Here is an 18,817-nt window from a genome sequence, read left to right on the forward strand (position 1 = left end):
CCTTTAACACCCTAGGCATGCTCTACTCCTTCCCTGATGCTGTTCCCTCTGCCTGCTCCCCACCCTTGCCAGCCTAACTCCAGCCCATCCTTCCAGCCTCCAAGTTCATCTCTGGGGGGAAGCCTTCCCTGACCTCTGCTGAGACAACCTTCCTGCTTCCAGCCCTGACCACATGGAGTAGTAACTGCCCACTGTGTTTGATCAGATCATGTTGCTCTCCTGCTTACTCCTGCAGTGGCCCATGTCACACCAAGATCAAGTGGATCACCTCCCACCCTGCCCTGCTCACCCTCACCTCCTTGCCTACTGTTAGCCAGCTATGCTGACATCCAGCCTGCCCCACAGCTCTGCCATGAAGACTCTTCCCTCCAACTTTCAGCTCCCAAACAGCACCCTGAGGGAGCAGCCTGTCACACCCAGCCCACCATCTTTGTTTCAGGATCCTGGCTGGGTCCCTTCACAGCCTGACCCTGTGTGTAAATGGTGTTTTTTGTGTGTGTTTTTTTTTAATTTCAGCTTTATTGAGGGTAAATCGTGGGTTTATATGTGTGTATGGTCCACCTCTCCCTCCTAGCTGTGAGCTCCATGATGGTGGGGCCCATGTCTGCAAAGGGCCTGGCCCAGAGCAGGCCTCGTGGAAGGAGAGGAAGGGGAGAGGCGGAGTGAGTGGGGTCCTCACCGTGCCGGGCCGTGGGTAGGGCATCTTCCCTGAGAAGGGCATCCACTGGTAGTTGGGGCCCTCTTTGTGGGCAAAGGGCCCATTGAAGACCATGCGAATGTCAGCCATGGAGTAGACACACACAGCAGAGCCTCGGAACACGGAGCTGCGGGTAGGACAGGCTGCTGCTGTGAGTAGGGCAGACCTTTGGCCCAGGGTCCCTCCCCAGCCTGCTCCCACCCCACAGCTCGCCATCAGGCTGGGGTCCTCCACGAGTCATAGCCCCCCAACCCAGCCACCCTCCACCACTGCTTGCCCCAGCCCCAGCCTCACCCCGAGGAGGTAAAGACAGCGTAAATGACTGGATTCCTCACATCCTGGGTCTGCTGGACAAACACATCCTCTGGGGACAGAGGGAGAAGGTGCTGGGAAGGTACCCAGCCCTAGGAGCCCCAGGGCCCTGCCCACTCCTGCCCAGGGGAGCCCACCAAATGCACCCTGACCACCCATCCAGGCTCCATCCCTCCCATAGTAGCCACAGGACTCCACCTGCCTGCTGGGTACTCACGGAGCTCATCGAAGTGAGTCTCAATGCCATCCTCGCCTGGCACGGAGCAGACTAGCCGTGCCTTCAGGAATGTGCTCCACTTGTTGACCAGGCAGCAGTGGCCACCATCATCATTCTAGGGGGCAGGGGGCCAGATCAGATCAGCTTACTCACCCCCAAGACTCTGCTGGTGGACTGACAGAGCAAGGAACGAGTCTGGAAAGGGGGCCACATGGGGGCCCTGCCAGTGCCTACCAGGCAGATCCGTCCAATTCGGGCATACACAGCGGGGCTCTGCGGCGCCTCTGCGGACCGCTCACGGAAGAAGAAGTAGAGCTTGTCGTCATTGCGCTCAGCGCTGTCGGGGACGAGCTCAGCGTGGATGAAGGAAGGCTCTGCAGGTGGGCAGGGGTTCACTGAGTGAGCCCTCCTCCAACATGCCTCTTTCCCCATCACAATTCCCAGCCAGGCAGAGGAACAGCCCTAATTCTTCCCCAGACAAGAAACTACCCCTGCCCTAGCCAGGCATAGGGCCAAAAATTACCCCACGAGAGGTTTTTTTTTTTTTTTTGAGGAAGATTAGCCCTGAGCGAACATCTGCCGCCAATCCTCTTCTCTTTGCTGAGGAAGACTGGCCCTGAGCTAACATCTGTGCCCATCTTCCTCTACTTTATATGTGGGACACCTGCCACAGCATGGCTTGCCAGGCAGTGTGATGTCCACACCCGGGATCCAAACCGGCGAACCCTGGGCCGCCGAAGCAGAACGTGCACACTTAACCACTATGCCACCAGGCTGGCCCCAAGAGCTTCTTTATGATTCCCCTGACACATCCCAGACACACTGCCCACTGAAGGTCTTGTAGGTTGTGCTCACCATTGAGCCACCGGGAGTTGTACTGATCTGTGCGCATGGCTGTCTGCTTTCCAAGCGTGCGGAAGATGGCTGCATCGGTGCCCATGAAGTCGATGTACACACCAGCATAGAGTTCCTCGTCTGTGGGTGGGCCGGTGGGTCAGTCAGGGGGACCGCCCTTTGATAGGACCACAACACAGCCCAAATGACCTCCAAGGCAGGGTCCTGTCTCCCCCTCAGGCTCCCCAGGGCACGATCCTATCACCGGTGGGGTGCTGGCTCTGGGAGGACTGGGATTAGTAGCAATTAGCTCTGACTAGTAGCAAGAGCCAATTGCTGTGGTGTAAATACTCCCACCACGGTTGATTTCAAGCTACTAACCTGAGGTCACTGAAAGTGGAGTTGGGAAGAGCTGCCAACAGTATAGTATTTCCACCCCACAGATAAAACAGATGTCAATAACCTCAAGAGCAGAGATAATAATAAAATAGTGGTAAAATAATTAGGAAGTAATGAGTTTTGAGTATTTTTACCTTTGTTTTTAAAGTAATTTATTTAATTCTAAGTTTATAGAATGTTTAATAATAGCTATGTTTAACAGTTAGCTCACAAAATACCTGAAAATTTAACAACCATGCTGGCTCCAGCACTCCACTCATGTCTTCCCTCTAGACTCCCCAGGGCAGGCCCAGTCTTCCCCCATCAGACTCCCTGGTCTGGGCTCTGCCATCAGGCTAGGAACCTTATCACTCACCAAGAGGGGAAGGATAATGCCTACCCTCTGCCCCGGGGCCTTTCCCAGGCTTGGAGGTGGCACAGCGCGCTGCAGCTGCTCTGAGAGGCAGACCGGGTTGGGCAGCCAGAAAACAGGCAGAGTGCAGGGGCCAGGGTCAGTGGTGGACTCACCCCACCGGGAGGCAGGGGCAGCAGCTGCTCTAGAGGCCCCAGGCAGGACCCCTCCTCAGAGAACATTCCCCCAACTCTCCCAGACACCTGGCCAGACCAGAAACAAACTCCCCCGAGCTGGTCACAGGGCCAGGACCTCCATCGGTGCTTCCTTGTGGGCCTTTCTCAGCCTCCAGAACCGAGAACATGTTATGGGACCACCTGCCTTATACTACCCCTAGTACAGACTCAGCTCATCTTCTCTTCCGGGTGCCTGCAGCCGGGAGAATTCTGGCCTTTGCATGAACCACACTGTGGATTTCAGAGTAGGATCTGGTCCCCTTGGCACTCCATCTGAGAGGCTGGATGGAGGCTTACACCACCTTGTTTCCGCCCCTCAGTTCACACTAGGGTCTGGTCTGTACCCCTCTCCCTGCCAAGTGGGGCCCCATTGGGGAGGTTCAGGGACGGCATGTTCACTATCTCAGCCCTGGGGTGTGTTGGTACCACGCCCCCCACTCCAGAGGCAGAGGCCACACCTTCAGGCTGTAGAACCAGGGTGGGGTGGGGGCACTCACTGATGAGGGCTGAGGCTGTGTCCAGCTTGGGGTCGTACGGACACTTGCCCTTCCCTGACTCGAGTCTCTCAGGCTCCAGGTAGAAGATGTAATCCTGCAGGGCAGAGGGGGGCTCAGCATCGTCCAAGCTGGTCCCAGAGCCGGAAAGGGCAAGGGTCATCCCAGGGTGAGAGCGAGTCCCCAGGGACACTCCTGAAGCCACCTCCCTTCAATCCCCACATCTCTTTGGGTTTTAACTGTCTAGCCAGGTCTTCCGGGGTAGGGCCATGCTGAAAGTTCCAAGGGAGGGATTTCCTGATCCCAGGTCTCAGATAAGACCTGGGAATTAAGTCTCAGAGGACTCTGCTTTGGGGGCCATGAGAGGGGCACGGGATGGGCTTATAGGGGCCGAAGCCCGTCCATGCCCACTGGTTCTGGAAGACTTTGGCCATAGCCCCCTTGGGCCACAGAAGCACAACTGTGAGCTGTGGCTGCCTGTCCTGGGCCAAGAAGGGGCTGCCAAATTGACCAAGGTAGGAGGTACCGGCCAAGGGCCTGGGATCCTGTCCTCTGCCATAAGGTCCCTCCAGGTCAGAGGGCTCTGAAGCCACTGCTTCCCCAGGCTTTGTGCCCTACCTGTGGTCCTCAGGACAGACTAATAGGCCATGGCCCTTTTCCTGCCCCTCAGCAGAGCCCCCAGCTCCACATGTCTCCCTAGAGAGCCAGGAATTGAGGGGTCCAGCCCAGACCACATGGAATTCACAAAGCCCCCTGTGCCTCCCAGCCCAGCCTGAAGATGCCAGGAAGAAGGTTGGTGGAGGCACTGGGACCAGGGTGAGCTCATGGGAAGAAGGGAGGGAAAGCAGGGAGGCACAGAGGCAGGAAGAAGGTGGCAGCAGGTGGCAGGGATGGCGATGGGAAGGTGTACACAGGCCCGCTTCCAGTTCCACTCTGCACACATGACTTCCTGCACACGTGGGGCTACACACAAAGCATGGCAAACATCACTGGCAGCACACGGAACCCACTGCTCACGCCCTAGGCACCACACACGCAGAGTCTGAGCAGTCCCACTTTTCAGCACTCCCTGCCACAGACACTCATGCTCAAGTGCCCACTTGCTCTATCATTCACCGGCAGCCCCAGCCCCCCCAGCCCAGTCCCAGGTCATGACTAGTGGACAGACAGCTCTGTCCCTCCCACCCCCGGGGAAGAGAGCCCCAAGCATGTGAGTGTGCAGGACACCTGTGTCAACCGATGACCCATGGGAGGCATGGGGCATGGGCACCTGAGAATAATGTGTCAGACCGTACACATGTGCCATGTTTCCACTCTGGGTACTAAGAAAGATTTGGGTTTGAGAGTACACAACATGTGCCCAAGAGTATGTTGGTGTGTACCCATGTGTGTCTACACATGTGTTATGAGACTAAGGCACAGCTGTCCCCAGGGCTCCTGTCTTCCCCACCTGGTGGCTTCATGATTTCTTGCCTGCAGGGGTCACATTGAGGTTGACATGAATCCAACTGGGAACGCCTTCAGAGCCTGAGGGCACTAGAGGGGAAGGAGTGGGGTTGGGGGCCCAGAGATAGAGGGAAGACTGCGGGGAAGCTGGCCTAGGTACAGATTCCTGGCTGGCAGTACTGCCTGGAGGGCCTGGAGGGATGAGGCCCACCTGGCGTGGGGCCGTGGGCGTCGGGCGGAAGGTACCATCCGTGGCTCTGTTGCCTCGGCCTCTGACCACCTGCATCTGGGTCCAGGACATGGCCTGAGAAGATGAGGAACAAGGGTTAGAGCCAAGGGTGGAAGGGGCTGGGGGAGCGGACTTGGGCTGCCAGTCTCTCACACCACACGTGCCAGGCACACACGTGAGCACTTGGGCCCCCAGAGTACATATATGCACCTGTAGGTGCACACACACATACAGCTTGGTGCACGCCTGCACACATGTGTCCCTTTGGTCCAATCACTTTCACACATGCTCTACAAGGTGGCACCAGCTCACACACATGCCCACATGGAAATGGAAAAGGGCAGAAGCGGGCAGGGTGGGGCAGAGCTGAGGAAGTGGCAACTCTCCCCCAGGTTGTGGGACAGAAGCTGATCCAGGCATCCAGTCTCCTGAGGCTGAGGCCCCCTCCAGGCCCCCTGGCTTAGCTGCAGGGGCACGGTCCACAGGCATAGCCAAGAGAACTACTGCCACATATGGAGCAAGTGCTTACTATGTGCCAGGCACAGTGCTAAGAGCTTTGGGAGTGTTAGCTCACTGCCTTCTCCTCACACCAACCTGTGAGAAAGGCAGCTATTAGCCCCACTTTCAGGTGAGAAACTGAGGCTCTGAGAGGTGTAAGGAGTCACTCACCCAAAGTCACAGGGCTGGGAAGTGGCAAGGCTGGGGCTCAAGCCCATTCTCCCATCAGTGATAACCCTGGAATGTAGCCACCAATGGGGGCAGCAAAGGGCCTGGGTGGGTGGGGCTTACCTGGGCACGGCGGCCACGGTTTACGTAGGTACACATGGGGTTGTAGGCGCCGGTCCCACACACGTACAGGTGTGTGCGGTTCCAGGGCTGGATGAGCCTGACGAAGTTCCCACACTCACCCTGGGGTGGGAGGGAAAGCCAAAGAGGTACCCGGATGCCTGCCTGGCTCCACTGCCTCCCTGGGGTCACCTGCCCCACTCCCCATTTCCCATCCCACCTGTGGACCCCACCACACTCACGTTGCCATCCTTGCCTGAGAGCACGCACTCCTCAATGCGCTGTGGGGAGGCTGCCCAGTGGATCTGCAGAGATGGAGATCAGAGGGTACAGCCTGCTGGAGAAGGCCGCCAGCCCCGGGGCCCTGTGTCCCTCATCCCCCACCCAACATCTGGGCTGGCCCTTACAATGAGGGGCTCTCGGTTGATGTCGTGCAGGTCCAGGGATAGCACGTAGTCCTTGCTGCCCACATACATGCGGTCGTGGTCCTCGTCCTTGAGTAGGATCCGGTAGTCAGTTGTGTTGAGCAGGAAGTTAAAGAAGTGGGCAGTCCCTGTGGCCTTAAGCTCTGTGAGTGGAGGGCAGGGCAGCAGTTGGGACCCTCAGAGATCATCCAGCCATACCCACTTTGACAGAGGGGAGACCTCCACCACACAGTCATTTTAAACCCCCAGCTTCCCCTCCAGGGCCTACTTAGCTCCCTCTCTAGTCCCTGACATGCTGGAAGGAGAAAGTGGGACAGGTGGGCAGGGCAGGGTAGGGGCCACGCCCAAAGCTAAAGCCCTGATTCATCGGCAGCCCTAGCCGGTCTCTGGGTCCCAATGAAAGGGCAGTGGGCAAGGGCCAGGGCGTGTGATGGCATCAAAGAGCCTTTATTCAGGTGAGGGTTAATGCTCCTATGCTCAGGGTGGGGCCAGCTTCCCACAGGGGCCTAAAAGGGTTAACGAGCAGGGGAGTGGGGGGCAGGTACATCCAGGACAGCCTGCAGATGCTGGAACAGAGCCAGGATGCCCTGTCCTCACCCCAGCTGCCCACCAGACAGAGGGCAAAGCTGGCACACAGCAAGGTCCCACCTTGTCTGAGTAGGTTAGCCAGGACACCAGAAAGCCCTGCTGGAGCCATACTGCGTAACAGACTTTGGGTTTCCCTCAGATCTCACTGGGCTGCTAATGGTGGAATTCTCAGGCCACTTTGAACTAGCCAGGGACAGTCTTTCCCAGGAAAGAGACTCTCCCCCTAGTGCTGCAGTGTCCTGGGGCAGGGGGCAGGTTCCAGCTGATTACTCAGTTTCTCTTTTGCGTGAGTCTGGCAGCCTTGGCCCTCCCACCCCCAGGTTCCTGGGGGAAAGTCCTCCTTCCTGGGGATGAAGGACGGGAGGGAACTTAGCAGGTGAAAGGTCAATGACAGACATAGGACTCCAGGAAGCTTGGGAACTTTCCTCTGGGAGGGGGAGAGCCAAGGGGTCCCCTTGGTAAGCCCCTCCTCCACCCACCACCAGCTATTTTTAGCTCAGCAACAGGGGGAAGATTGTAATGAGGCTGATGAATATTCACCAGCACAGGAGGCTTGAGATGGCAGCACACAGAAGAGCACATGCATGTACGCACATGGCCCAGGTATGCACACATGCACACACATGTCCTGCACAAGATGAGGCATTCACCAAGGGGATCATCCATGTCCCATCTCCCCGCCCCACAGGTGGTAACCCATTCCACAGGTGGTAACCCATTTCACAGGGTCAATCAACGAGGAGGCGTGGAAAGGGAGAGCAGCTGGGAGCTGAGGCCCTAGACACTGCCTGAAGGTGGGACCAGCAGGTGACCCTATCCCATCAATCAAGGTCACCCTCCACTCAGGCAGCTGTCTCCAACTGGCCTGGCTGACCCTGACCCCTGCTGTGTGCTGGGGACCTTGGTGCAGAGTTGGAGGGGCTGTGCCTGAGAGCAGCTTTGGATGAGAGCTCCAGGATGAGATGGGTATGTGAGGTGGGCTGGGAGCCAAGGGACTCCCACAGCAGACCCACAGCCCCCGTCTGAGGGGCTGGGAGACAACCAAAGGCCTTGCCGTGCGCAGCCCTGACTACATGGTGTCAAAAGAATACAGGTGATGACCTTGGCCAACCGCTGGGACGCAGGGACGCCGAGGGATCAAAGGGCCGATCCCTGCCTGGCTACGGCCTCACCCGCCTGTCCGGCGGTGCCTCTGAAGTCCTGGGCAGGGCAGTCTGGGCACCTGTCCTGCACCTGTTGTTGGGCTACTCGGAGTCCCCCGCCTGGCCACCCAACCATAGTGACAACAGGAAAGTAAATACTCCCATACCCCCAGGGCCAGGAAGTGGCCAGAGAGGAAGTGGGGCTGCCAGCAGAGCCCCCCCAGACTGGGACAGCCCGCCAGGGGTTATTTATACCCTGGCTGGGGGCATGGCCTTCGTTGTGCCCTTACCCGTCCTGCTGGGCTAGGGGCATTCGGGGGGCAATAGAGGGGAGGGAGGCAGAGGCTCAAGTGGGCATCTTCGGACACAGGCATCTGGGGTGGGGGAAAGCTCCAAACATCGAGTCCCTGGGATGCAACCAGCCATAATCCCTGCCCACCATCCCTGCCCAGCCTTGGGCCTCTACAATCTGGACCCTCCTCCTCTGCCGTGCCATAACTCCCAGTGCCCAAGCCCCAAGTTCAAGTCTGCTTCCCCATCTCAAAGCCCCAGCACTCCAGGCTCCACCCCCTTCTGCGAGAAAGGCAAGAGGGAGACCACTCAGCAGATGAGGAAACTGACACCTACATGGGAAGCAGGAGACTAGCCTTGATCTGACACTCTACCTCTCAATCCTCCACACCCCCCTCTACCCCTGGGTAGAGGTGGGGATGGAGGGAGCCTCTCACTTAGTCATCAAGCATCTACTACGTGCAAAGTCCTATGCTCACAACATCCAATTTCCAGATGAGGACATTGAGGCACAGAGAAGGGAAGTGACATGCCACAGTGTACAGCGGGGGGTGGGGGGTGGGGGTGGGGGTGGGTGGGATTCCCACCCAGGTCCAGGACCTTTTGGGTCGAAGGAGGGGGAAGCCCAGGCAAAGCCAGTCTTGGTGGTAGACTGCCTGCTGAGAGGGCCAGGGCAGGAAGATGACTCGCACTCCCTCGACAGGGCACATGACTCAGGACCCTCGGGATCCCTCCCAGTGACCACAGGATATGGCATCAATGGCTCTGTTGTCACAGGATGTGATGTTTTTGTCACTGTGGAAACTGTGGTGGGGGTGGGGAGACCCCATGAGGCTGTGTGGGGTGGGGAAGGGGTAGGACCAAGGGTCAGGAATCTTTGACTTTGGCATGGACTTCACGACCCCAGCTGGGGCACTCTGGCTCTCTGAGCCTCAGTACCCACCCCTAGTACTAACATTCAAGGTGATCCTGGAGTGGGGGTCCTGCTCTGATCTCAGGGAAATGCTGACAGCTGAACATTCCTTGGGTCCTCCCCAACCTGTCCTTCATGAGCTGACTCTGACTTACAGGGCAGAGGACAGTGGGAGCAGGTCCCAAGTTCTTTCTCCATGGAAGCAGGCTCCCAGATGTTACCATCTCTTGGAGATATCCACCCTCAGTCCAATCCCGGTTACCCCATTTCCTAGTGCTGGAGTGGGGAGCAGAGAGGGCAATGGGGCAGGAAGGGGCTTCCTGATGACTCATCCCCAATCCACAGGAGCAGAGTAAACCCTGAACAATCCATCCAAACCCAGCCTACAGAGGGGAAACTGAGGTGGAGAAGGGCAGGAGTTTTCCAGGGTCCTAGAGCGAATTGGGTGTAGGGCTCTGGCCTTATCAACTCATGGCTGGAGTGCTTATCTCACTCATGTCAGATTGTAGGAAAGAATCCAAACAAGGGGCCCCAGGACAGCCCTGCACGCCCAGCTCCAGACAGGAAGGCTGAGCTCCGGGGAAGAGTGGTGCTCACCTCAGGTCACAGGGTAAGGAGTGAAACTGGCGTCTTTCCTCCACCACCCCCACCACAGGGCAAAGGAATTGGGGGCCTTCAAGTGGCCCTGGTGTCCTGCTCTGACACCTGTGGTGTTAGCAGGGCTAGATCCCACTAGCACCCAGCCTCCCTAAGAAGCAGGGACTTGGGGCAAGGCATCAGTGTTTATAGGGGGGAGGGCTGACATAGACCTAGCCTGGCCATGTCCTCAGGCCAGTCCCTACCTCTGCTCTACTTGTCCCAGGCCCAGTTCTGGTAGCAGGAGTGTCACCCCTCCCCCATGCCCTGGTAATACCAATAGAGGGGCGGGGGAGCGATCGAGGGTTCTGTAGGTGTCGGGACTCAAGTCTGGATAAGCTTTGACCTTGGAGAGGGCAGGTGGATGCCTGGGTGAAGCATCCTGGGAAAGGCTCTCCACCTCCATACCCTCACCAGGCTGGGCACAAGTTGGGTGGGGCGACATCCGGGAAGGCTTTTCCCGTCATCGGGAAGGAAGAGCCTTTTCTGGCATCAGATACCTCATTTCCGCAGCCATTCCCAGCCTCTAGCACTCCCTATGGCCATTAGATACTCAGGGTCCCAGCCCAGAATGGCCTGGCAAAGGTCCAGAGGCAGGAACATTCTCAGTGGACAGAGGACTTAATCCTGGGGGTCTCCGTTTCCTCATCTCTGGGAAGCAGCTGATGATGCCTTGCTTTAAAGGAGGTAGTGGGCAAGGACAGCACTGAGGAGGCGTGTCTGAGGCCCTCACCCGCAGACTGCAAGTGGGCGGCCCCTGACCCCTGCTGCCCATCTCTAGGACACCAGGTCTATTGCTAGTGAGGCAGGGGCTGCTGCAAAAACCAGGGTCTTGGAGCAGAGGTGGGCACCCCGCCCCCTTGGTTACAGCCCCACAAAGCAGCAGGCCCTGACTGACAGCATCACCTCCTCTGGCGGTGCTTGGGTACTAGGGGGTGATAGACAGGTCCCTGAAGCCCAGCCCTGACCTCTGACCTCATGTGGGCTAGTGCAGCCCTAATGCCTGAGCAGAGAAATGAGACTGGGGGTGGGGATGGGGGTGCTAGCCAGGGTCTTTGTCAGTGCTTCATCTTCCTGCCCTTCTGAGGAGGGAAACTGAGGTGGACAAGAAGAAGGTAGCAGTGGCAGCAGCAGGAGCGGCAGGGTTCAGCCAGCCACTGACACTCGCTGTGGGCTCTAGGGAGGGGTGGCCCACAGCCCCTTTAGCACTCTCCCAAAGCTGCAAGGGGCCCCAGAGGAAGGCCAGGAGCTGGGCTGGCCCCCTGGCTCCGGGCCTAATCCTCTTTTAATGAGCGGCCAGCCGGAAGGCCTCAGCCCCTGGCCACAGCCCTAAAACACTGGGAGCCCCAGGCAGGCTGAGCTGGGGGCAGGGCAGCCTCAAAGCCTTTGCATGCACCTTTGCCCCTGCTCAGCACACCCACCCAATATCCCAATGCCAAGACCCCAACACAAGCCAGGCCAACCCAGGGCCCCAGCATCTGACAGCTGCCTTGTGCTCCCACAGACCCTCTCTTGGGCATTTACCAATTGTTCAGGTCTAGGTCCCACATGGGGCCAGGCAGGGACACTGTCACTGCTGATCCAGGGGCTGGCTCTCCTAGTCCCTTTTCCCCTCAGGATGTTCTGGATAGAAATCACTAGAAGCCAGACCCAGGGTTTTACCTTGGGCTTCAGGGCCTCCTCCCTGGGAGGGTAGGTTCCAGGTTCCTCTGGCCCCAAGCCCCTCAATATCTGTCCCCTGCAGTCCCATCCCTGGGCCAGGCTCTCCAGATTAGAGACGCAGAGGCCTCCCCAAGAGTGATACACACTTGCCCCCCATCCCCTAGGCAGGTGAGCCAGGTCGGTGCCAACAAAACCAATTACAGCCGCTCTCACCCAATTAGCAACTAATTATGGCCTCGTGGTCCATTCAACATAATTAACATGTAAATGACTCGGCGTGTTTATATTCAATAACTGCTCTGATTGAATTTAATTTAAATGTCTGCACTGGGGACCCAGTTACCGTATTTCACCACCTAGAGCTGCCTCTTTCTGGGAATGTCCTCTCCTGCAAGGGAGAAGGACCCAAGGCCAGCATGGAGGGTGAAGGGGCAGGCGCCACGACACTGGCCCAGCCCTGGTGAGGGCAGGGATGGTTGAGTCCCTGCATCCCTGACACTCCTATCCCGGGGTACAGGGAGGTGGTGAGGTCGGAAGAGCCCACAGTGGAACCCTCAAGATGGGAAATACTCTGGAACAAGGGGCCCCTTCTTAAAGGCCACTGTAAACATCCCAGCTGTTCAGTAAACATTAAGCCAGAGCTGAGCTGGAGTCACCCAGCTGGGCTAAAGCTCTGCCATCAGCTTCCCTCCCATTTCAGGGGCTGAGGGCCGGGGCCGGGGGCCAGTAGGCCTAAGCCTGCTGTTCCCACGCCCGTTCCGCTCCAGCGCCCACCTGCTCCACCCAGGAGAGCACAGGCTGGGGGCACAGCTCATCCTGACCCAGGAAAAGTCAGGAGGGAAGGGGCAGCAGGGTCACTCCCTGGCACACACGCCAGGTGGAAACCAGAGGTTCTACATCTCTCTCCCTAAGGATGTCCAGTGACTTTCGACCATTTTGTCCCAGCAGATAGGAGGCTCTCCAGTCTAGGTGCCTCCACTGATCTCTGTCCACCCCCAGGGCCCATGGCACTTGATCATTCTAGATCTGGGCTGGTGGCTCAGGGGTCCAGGAGGTCCTACATGGACACTTAACGGCATGCATGGCTGCCTATGAGAACACCTTTGGGCATTCACCGGCCAGGCAGAGTTCAGAGCTCTAGCCCAGCTTGGAAATGACACAGTGTAGTCAAGAAAACTGGCCTGGAGGGGCAGGGAGGCTGGGTGCATGGAGTGGAAGGAGGGGGCCTAGGCCAGGCAAGCAGCTTACACAAGAATGTGCCCCAAGGTGCCGACCTGGTGGTGCAGCAGTTAAGTGTGCACGTCCTGCCTCGGTGGCCCGGGGTTCGCTGGCTGGGATCCCGGGTGCGGACATAGCACCACTCAGCAAGCCATGCTGTGGTAGGTGTCCCACATATAAAGTAGAGGAAGGTGGGCATGGATGCGAGCTCAGGGCCAGTCTTCCTCAGCAAAACAAAAGAGGAAGATTGGTAGCAGTTAGCTCAGGGCTAATCTTCCTAAAAAAAAAAAAAAAAAAAGAATGTGCCCCAAGAAGTGTGAAGGGGGTGGGCAGAGGGGTTGGTGCTGAGGGGGAGGGTCGTATTGATCCATTTCTCGGGTAGGGAGAGCAGATCAGCACCTCCAGTTCCACAGGCCTCAGGGGCCCACCCCTCCTCCCACATTCCAGACCTGGCCCGGAAACCCCTCACTCCTTCCTCTGCCACCTCCTCCTCCCTGTGACTGCAAAAGATAACAAACTCTCCATGGCTCATTTACTCCAATAAATCAACCAGACAGACAGGCCAGGATGGGCCCAACAAGCTGGTGGGCGTCAAGACCCTCCCCCTGCCTTGGGCTCAGCCCCCATCTCTGGCACCCTCCTTGGATGCCTAGGGTCCCTGGAGCCCCTTCACATCACCCACTCAGAGATTCCCAGGATGTCCTAGTCTTAGTCCCCTCCTCAACACTCAAATGGGGAAACTGAGGCACCATGCAGACAGATGTGTGCTCAGGGTCAGCCTTGGGGGATACAGTGAGGCTGAGTTGGGAGCCCAGGAAGAACTCAGCCAGTCAATGGTCCAGGAAGGCAGTGAGTACTGCACACAGGCCTGGTGCTGGGACAGGAGAGTGTTAAATGACAGTGCAGGCAGCCCTGGGTAGAGGCCCCCTGGAGTGCCACCCACTCAACCTCAGGTGCTGCAGGAGCCCACGAGGCCCCCACATTGTAGCTGCTGCTCTGCCAATTGTAGCGTATGACCCACAGGAGCCAACCATGCTGGCTGAGCAGCAGGTACACAGGCAGCAGACTCTGCCCTTGGAGGGAAGTGAGAGGATCAGCACTGAGCCCTAAGTGGGAAGAAACAAGGCTCTTGGCTGGGGGCAGAGACCTCAGAGGAAAGAGCATGTCCGGGTAGGAAGCCAAGGAGAGGTCAGGATGGTGACGGGAGGGGGAGAGGCAAGGGGGGGATCGGGGAGAGGAAGGAAGGAAGAAGAGTGGGGGAAGGGGCTCTGGAGCTGAGGCCTCACGCTCCAAAGTCTTCCTGGTCCCTGGAGGGGCCTGCTGCTTTGGGGCTTTCTCTGTCCTGCAGAGATGTAGCAGATAGCCAGTAGTTGCCCCAGTGAGAATGCCACAAGTCAGCCTTGCTGAGCTCTCCCTCCCCCACAGTCTGGCCTCCTGGATCCCAGGCCAGCAGCCACCGCCCAGGCCCCATTCTTTGCTGGTCAGGACCAATGGTCAGGGTCTGGAGCCCACGAGGCCTCCGCCCTCTCCCTGGGGCTTCCCAGCAGGGGGAGGGGGGCAGCAGGCCGGCCAAGATTAGGCGCCCACGTGAGCTGGGCTTTGGATTCAGACCGGAGCCTTCTGGCATCCAGGCCTCTGGCAAAGGCCCTCTTGCTATTTCTAAGAAAAATGCAGCAGGAATCTTCTCTGCTTCTCCAGAGCTCCAAGGCTCCCTTGAGGCATGGCTCAGATTCCCAGGACAGCACCAGGCTAGGCCAGCAAAACATGCTCTGGGCCCAGCTGTGTAGATGCCCAAGTGAGCAACCCAGGGCCAGTCACCTCTAGCACAAGTGTAGGAGCCAGAACAGTGTTCGAGGGGGGGTCATTGCAGCTGATCGTGGGCCCCAACCAGACTGGGGAGCAAATCCCAGGGGGAAGCTCCCTCCAAGGCATCCCCTCCCCAAATTATCTCTGTCATTAGGTTTTTCCCACAATATGTATTTGGTACCTCTGCCATGAGAAAAAAAGAGTTTAAAAACCACAAGGAAAAAATGCAAACTCTACACCCAAGCACCAAAAACAAGACTCCATCTAGCATCTTGCTCTTTCCCCAGCTGTTGCACCACACACATCTGGCCTCTGTTCCTGGCTTCCCTCTCCCACAACCTCCCTTCCTCTCTTTGAGATGCAGCCTCCTCCACAAAGCCTGCCCGGATGCCCAGGGTAGGAATTCTCCTCCAGACCCCACTCCAACCACAGGGCTCAGCGTCCCTCCTGCAGTCCTTTTCAAACACCATCTCCCTCACCAAAGGTTAGAAATCTAGAGGGACGGGCGAAGCAGTTCGAGATTCCTTGGGCACCCCCCAGAATCGTCTCTCACCTGTCTGCCGCCCTCAGTGCAGCACCTAGTTCCTGAGACTTCTTTTGCCAGGGCTATAACTATACTCACAAAGGTAATCCTCCCAACAACACAATGAGGTCAGTACCATTCTTATCCCCACTGTACAGCCCAGGCAGCAGGGACACAGAGGGACTTCACTACCCAAAGGATCCCCACGGCCAGGATGCAAGCAAGGCAGCCTGAGTCCTCAGGGTGCTGCTTCCATGGGGCCACTGCCATCCCCACCTTACCCAGGGGGAAACCAAGGCTTGGAAAGGCTAAGCCACTTGTCTGAGGTCATACAGCTGACATGAGTGGAATGGGGGTTTGTCTGCCTTCGGGGCCAGCCGTCTCAACCACAACCACCATCACCTCTGCATTCTGCCAAATTTAAGTGCCCCATTCCCTTCCCTGGGGGAGGAGCTAGAAGTCTCCCAGGAGTCAGGAGCCAAGTACCCATGGCTCTGAAGACATCACCACCTTAGGAGGGGTCACAGGGTCAGAGGTGCACACGCACACAGGTGCAGATAGCTGGGCGCCCACTCTGAGGCCGCTACCTCCCAAGCCACAGGGTGAAAGATGCCTTTATGGGCTGAGATGAGATTTTTATCTTGGCGGTTTCTCTTTAAATTCTTTACGATTACAAAGCAGCAGGGGCTGCCAAGGAACATGATTTACTCCTTGAGCATGCACCAGCTCCTCGCTCAGTGCCAAGGGAAGCTGGAGCCAGGGAGGAAGGGGTGGGCGTCGTGCCAGGGAAGCAGAGACGGGGCCTGTGCTGCTGAGGCCCAGCCAGTGGTGGTCCCATCCAAAGCTTCGCTGGACCTGGAAGGACCACAGATGAAGGTTCTAGCCCCTGGCCTGGTTGACTCAGGCTAGGCCCCAGGTAGGTTCTTGGCAAGCACAAGGACCTGTCCTCACTGTCTCCGAGGGCCGATTCCTGACCAGCTGAGAGGTGAACAGCCAGCCCCCAGGACCCAACTCCTGAAGTGGCCACTTCCAAGTCCCCTCCAGGAGTGAGGCAGCTCCCATTTCCAGGAAAACTGAGATCTCAAATACAGGGATCTGGACTCAAGTTCACGCTTTAGGTCTTCCTTCCTCCCTCATCCTGGCTCATCCCAGAATACCTCCTTGGTTTGCTAGCTCCAAATCTGGCTGTAGCTGTCAAAGCCACCTGACCCTGGCCCAGCTCCCTGGTGCCACTTCTGGCCTCAAAGCTCTTGGGGCTCCTGACCCCTCCTCGCCTCCTCCTCTGCAACTTGAAGCTCCACACCTCAATTTGGTGGCCAGGGAGCCCCTCGGGGGCAACGGTGGGTCCTCCAGCTCTCCAGCCCCACCCTCACCCCTGTGCCGTCAGGTCTGGGGCTGGGACAATGCTCTGTCAAGGCTGGCTAAATACACTCCCACCTCAACTCATATTCATTCCCCCTCGGATGAAGTAAACTAGCTGTGACCCCTTCTAACCTCCAATCTCATTTCCTAACAAGGAGACCTGGCAACTCTGGTTCTCTGACACCACACACAAATAATATAAGTGGTGGCACTGTTCTGGGTCATTAGCCCCCGAGGCTCGGAGGCTGGGCTGAGGTGGTGAGTGGGCAGTGACCAGCACCCAGCCATTCACCCACCACCTTTAGAACATCCTTCCCCACCGAGCAAGCCAGTTATGCCTGGAGTCAGAGAAGGTCCGAATCCCAGGGTTACTCTGGACATAGGAGCCCTTTCCTCTCTTGGACCCAGGTTTTCTTTCACTGAAAGGAAAGAGCTTCCTAGAGGACCATGATCAGTGGAGGGGTTGAGGTGATGGAGGGCTAGATTTATAGCCTGTGCTGTTGCTTCTGTGGGCAGAAGGCCTGAGAAGCCTGCCTAGTGTGACCCCAGCTCTTTCCTTGGGCAATGAAGCTGGGAATGCTAAAGCCGGCACTGTGGGATCCTAGAACTCTGTCCCTCGCTCATGGGAGAGGGCTGTGCCTGTATCTCCCACCCCGCCCTCCACTCTTAGTCCTGGGACAGGTTCAGATATCAGGCAGAGCCATGCTCCATCTTAGTCCTGCTCCGGAGAGACTTGGGAAGGCTCTGGGTCTCACGCCTCACAGGAGACCCCCCTCAGGCCTTGAAGGAACCGCCACTTGGTTATCATTATGGGCACCAATTGTTTTTCTATTATTTCATCTTTCCTGACCTTCCCTGGCAAGGTGACCTTCTGCTCCATCTGCCTATTCCTGCCTCGGTTTCCCCAGTAGCCCAGCCACCTCATGTCATCACAAGACTCCTTTCCCCCACCAAAGTCCTGGCCCCAAGTCCTGGCCAAAGCTGGCCCAGGCAGAAACCATATGGGGGTGGCTTCCTGGGGAAAAGTAAACATTCCTCAAGCTGAACAAAGGAGATTGCAGGGCCCTCACACCTCCCTGCTGCAGCCCAAGGTGGGTACCCTAGGGCTTGGGTGTCCCAGGCTGGGGTAGGGGAGAAATTTTTCTCCCAGACTTGGCCATTGACTCTGGGTTAAGGGGTCTCCAGGCGCAGGTAAAGGTGAGTGGAGGAAAGAGGGTCCCACTGGCTAGGCTCTCTAGTCCCAAGCATCCACAAGTTCTCAAAGAATACCTTGCCTGCTCCTGGAAATAGTCTCCACTTGACCCCTCACTTTTGCCTGACCTGGATGTGCTGCTGTTGGAAGCTCAGGAGATGGAGCATAGGAGCCCCTGACTCTGAGTGAACCTGAGGCCCCATCTCCCTGACACTCTCTTGGCTTTAGGCCCGACTGGGGTGCCCAGGCGGATGGGCAGGCAGCAAGCCCAAGCCTAGCCCAGTTCCTGCCTTTGTCCCTATATCTGCCCTGAGCAGCATGGCTTCTCATGCCAGCACCTCTAGCTTGGAGAGTCTGGCCTGACCAGGCCGGAACCAGCACCTCCCAACTGCAGCAGGACCCAGGCAGGGGAGGGGATGTGCCTAGGCTGAGTCCCTGAGGCCTTATATGCCAGCTGCTATATCCATCCATGGCACAGATAGAGAAATTGAGGCGTGAAGCCAGAGTGACCACCAGTGCTTCTGAGAGCAACCCTCTGTGCTCATGACATGCACCCGGAAGAAGCCCTGCCCCTTCGCCTCTTCCTGGCCTGGCTGTGGCATCCCAGTTACTGTAGGTGTTGGTTTCCATTCTCACTCCACAAACACTTGGTGAGGGCCTACTCCTCACTGAGGGCCACTTCATGTACATGTCCTGGATGAAACCATCCAGCACGGGCAGATGCACAGGGCCTGGTGCACAGTAAGTGCTGGGCTCCCAGGTGGCACTGACCAGTTGGGTGTCCATTGTCTTTTCAGCCAGTGCGACTGTGAGCACCCCGTCTTGTTCACTGCAGCGTCGCCAGTACTCACAGGGCCTGGTACACAGTAGGTGGTCAAGTACCTGTTACACTAAGTGTCATCTAAGTATAAAACCAGGGCACCATATCAAGTGGAGAACAGGAAAGGTCACTCAGGGCAGGGAAACCTGTGTATGCAAAGGCACAGAGTCCTGGGCGGGGGGGGGGGGGGGGTGGGGGGTGGGGGGGGTGGGGGGGGGGGGGGGGGGGGGGATGGCCCCAGGCATCCTACAGCCCCAC

At 57.7% G+C, this 18,817-nt stretch overlaps 1 protein-coding gene across 2 annotated transcripts in view; it reads right to left on the reverse strand.

The window, feature by feature from the left end:
• Positions 1 to 18,817, reverse strand: part of SEMA3F (semaphorin 3F) — a 29,028-nt gene that overhangs the window by 3,692 nt on the left and 6,519 nt on the right. Inside the window, exons 3-12 of one of the 2 annotated variants that reach the window (XM_014840481.3) lie at positions 6,389 to 6,549; positions 6,224 to 6,286; positions 5,985 to 6,104; positions 5,178 to 5,270; positions 3,524 to 3,617; positions 2,082 to 2,201; positions 1,461 to 1,600; positions 1,227 to 1,341; positions 992 to 1,061; positions 680 to 824 (exon numbers count right to left, since the gene is read on the reverse strand). In XM_014840481.3, the coding sequence (XP_014695967.2) occupies positions 680 to 824; positions 992 to 1,061; positions 1,227 to 1,341; positions 1,461 to 1,600; positions 2,082 to 2,201; positions 3,524 to 3,617; positions 5,178 to 5,270; positions 5,985 to 6,104; positions 6,224 to 6,286; positions 6,389 to 6,549 (1,121 nt within the window). The remainder of the gene's footprint in view (positions 1 to 679; positions 825 to 991; positions 1,062 to 1,226; positions 1,342 to 1,460; positions 1,601 to 2,081; positions 2,202 to 3,523; positions 3,618 to 5,177; positions 5,271 to 5,984; positions 6,105 to 6,223; positions 6,287 to 6,388; positions 6,550 to 18,817) is intronic. The other variant, XM_014840482.3, reaches the window with a different exon arrangement.

The sequence above is a fragment of the Equus asinus genome, chromosome 21 (genome assembly GCF_041296235.1).
Source record: "Equus asinus isolate D_3611 breed Donkey chromosome 21, EquAss-T2T_v2, whole genome shotgun sequence".
In the NCBI taxonomy this organism is placed as follows: domain Eukaryota; kingdom Metazoa; phylum Chordata; class Mammalia; order Perissodactyla; family Equidae; genus Equus; species Equus asinus.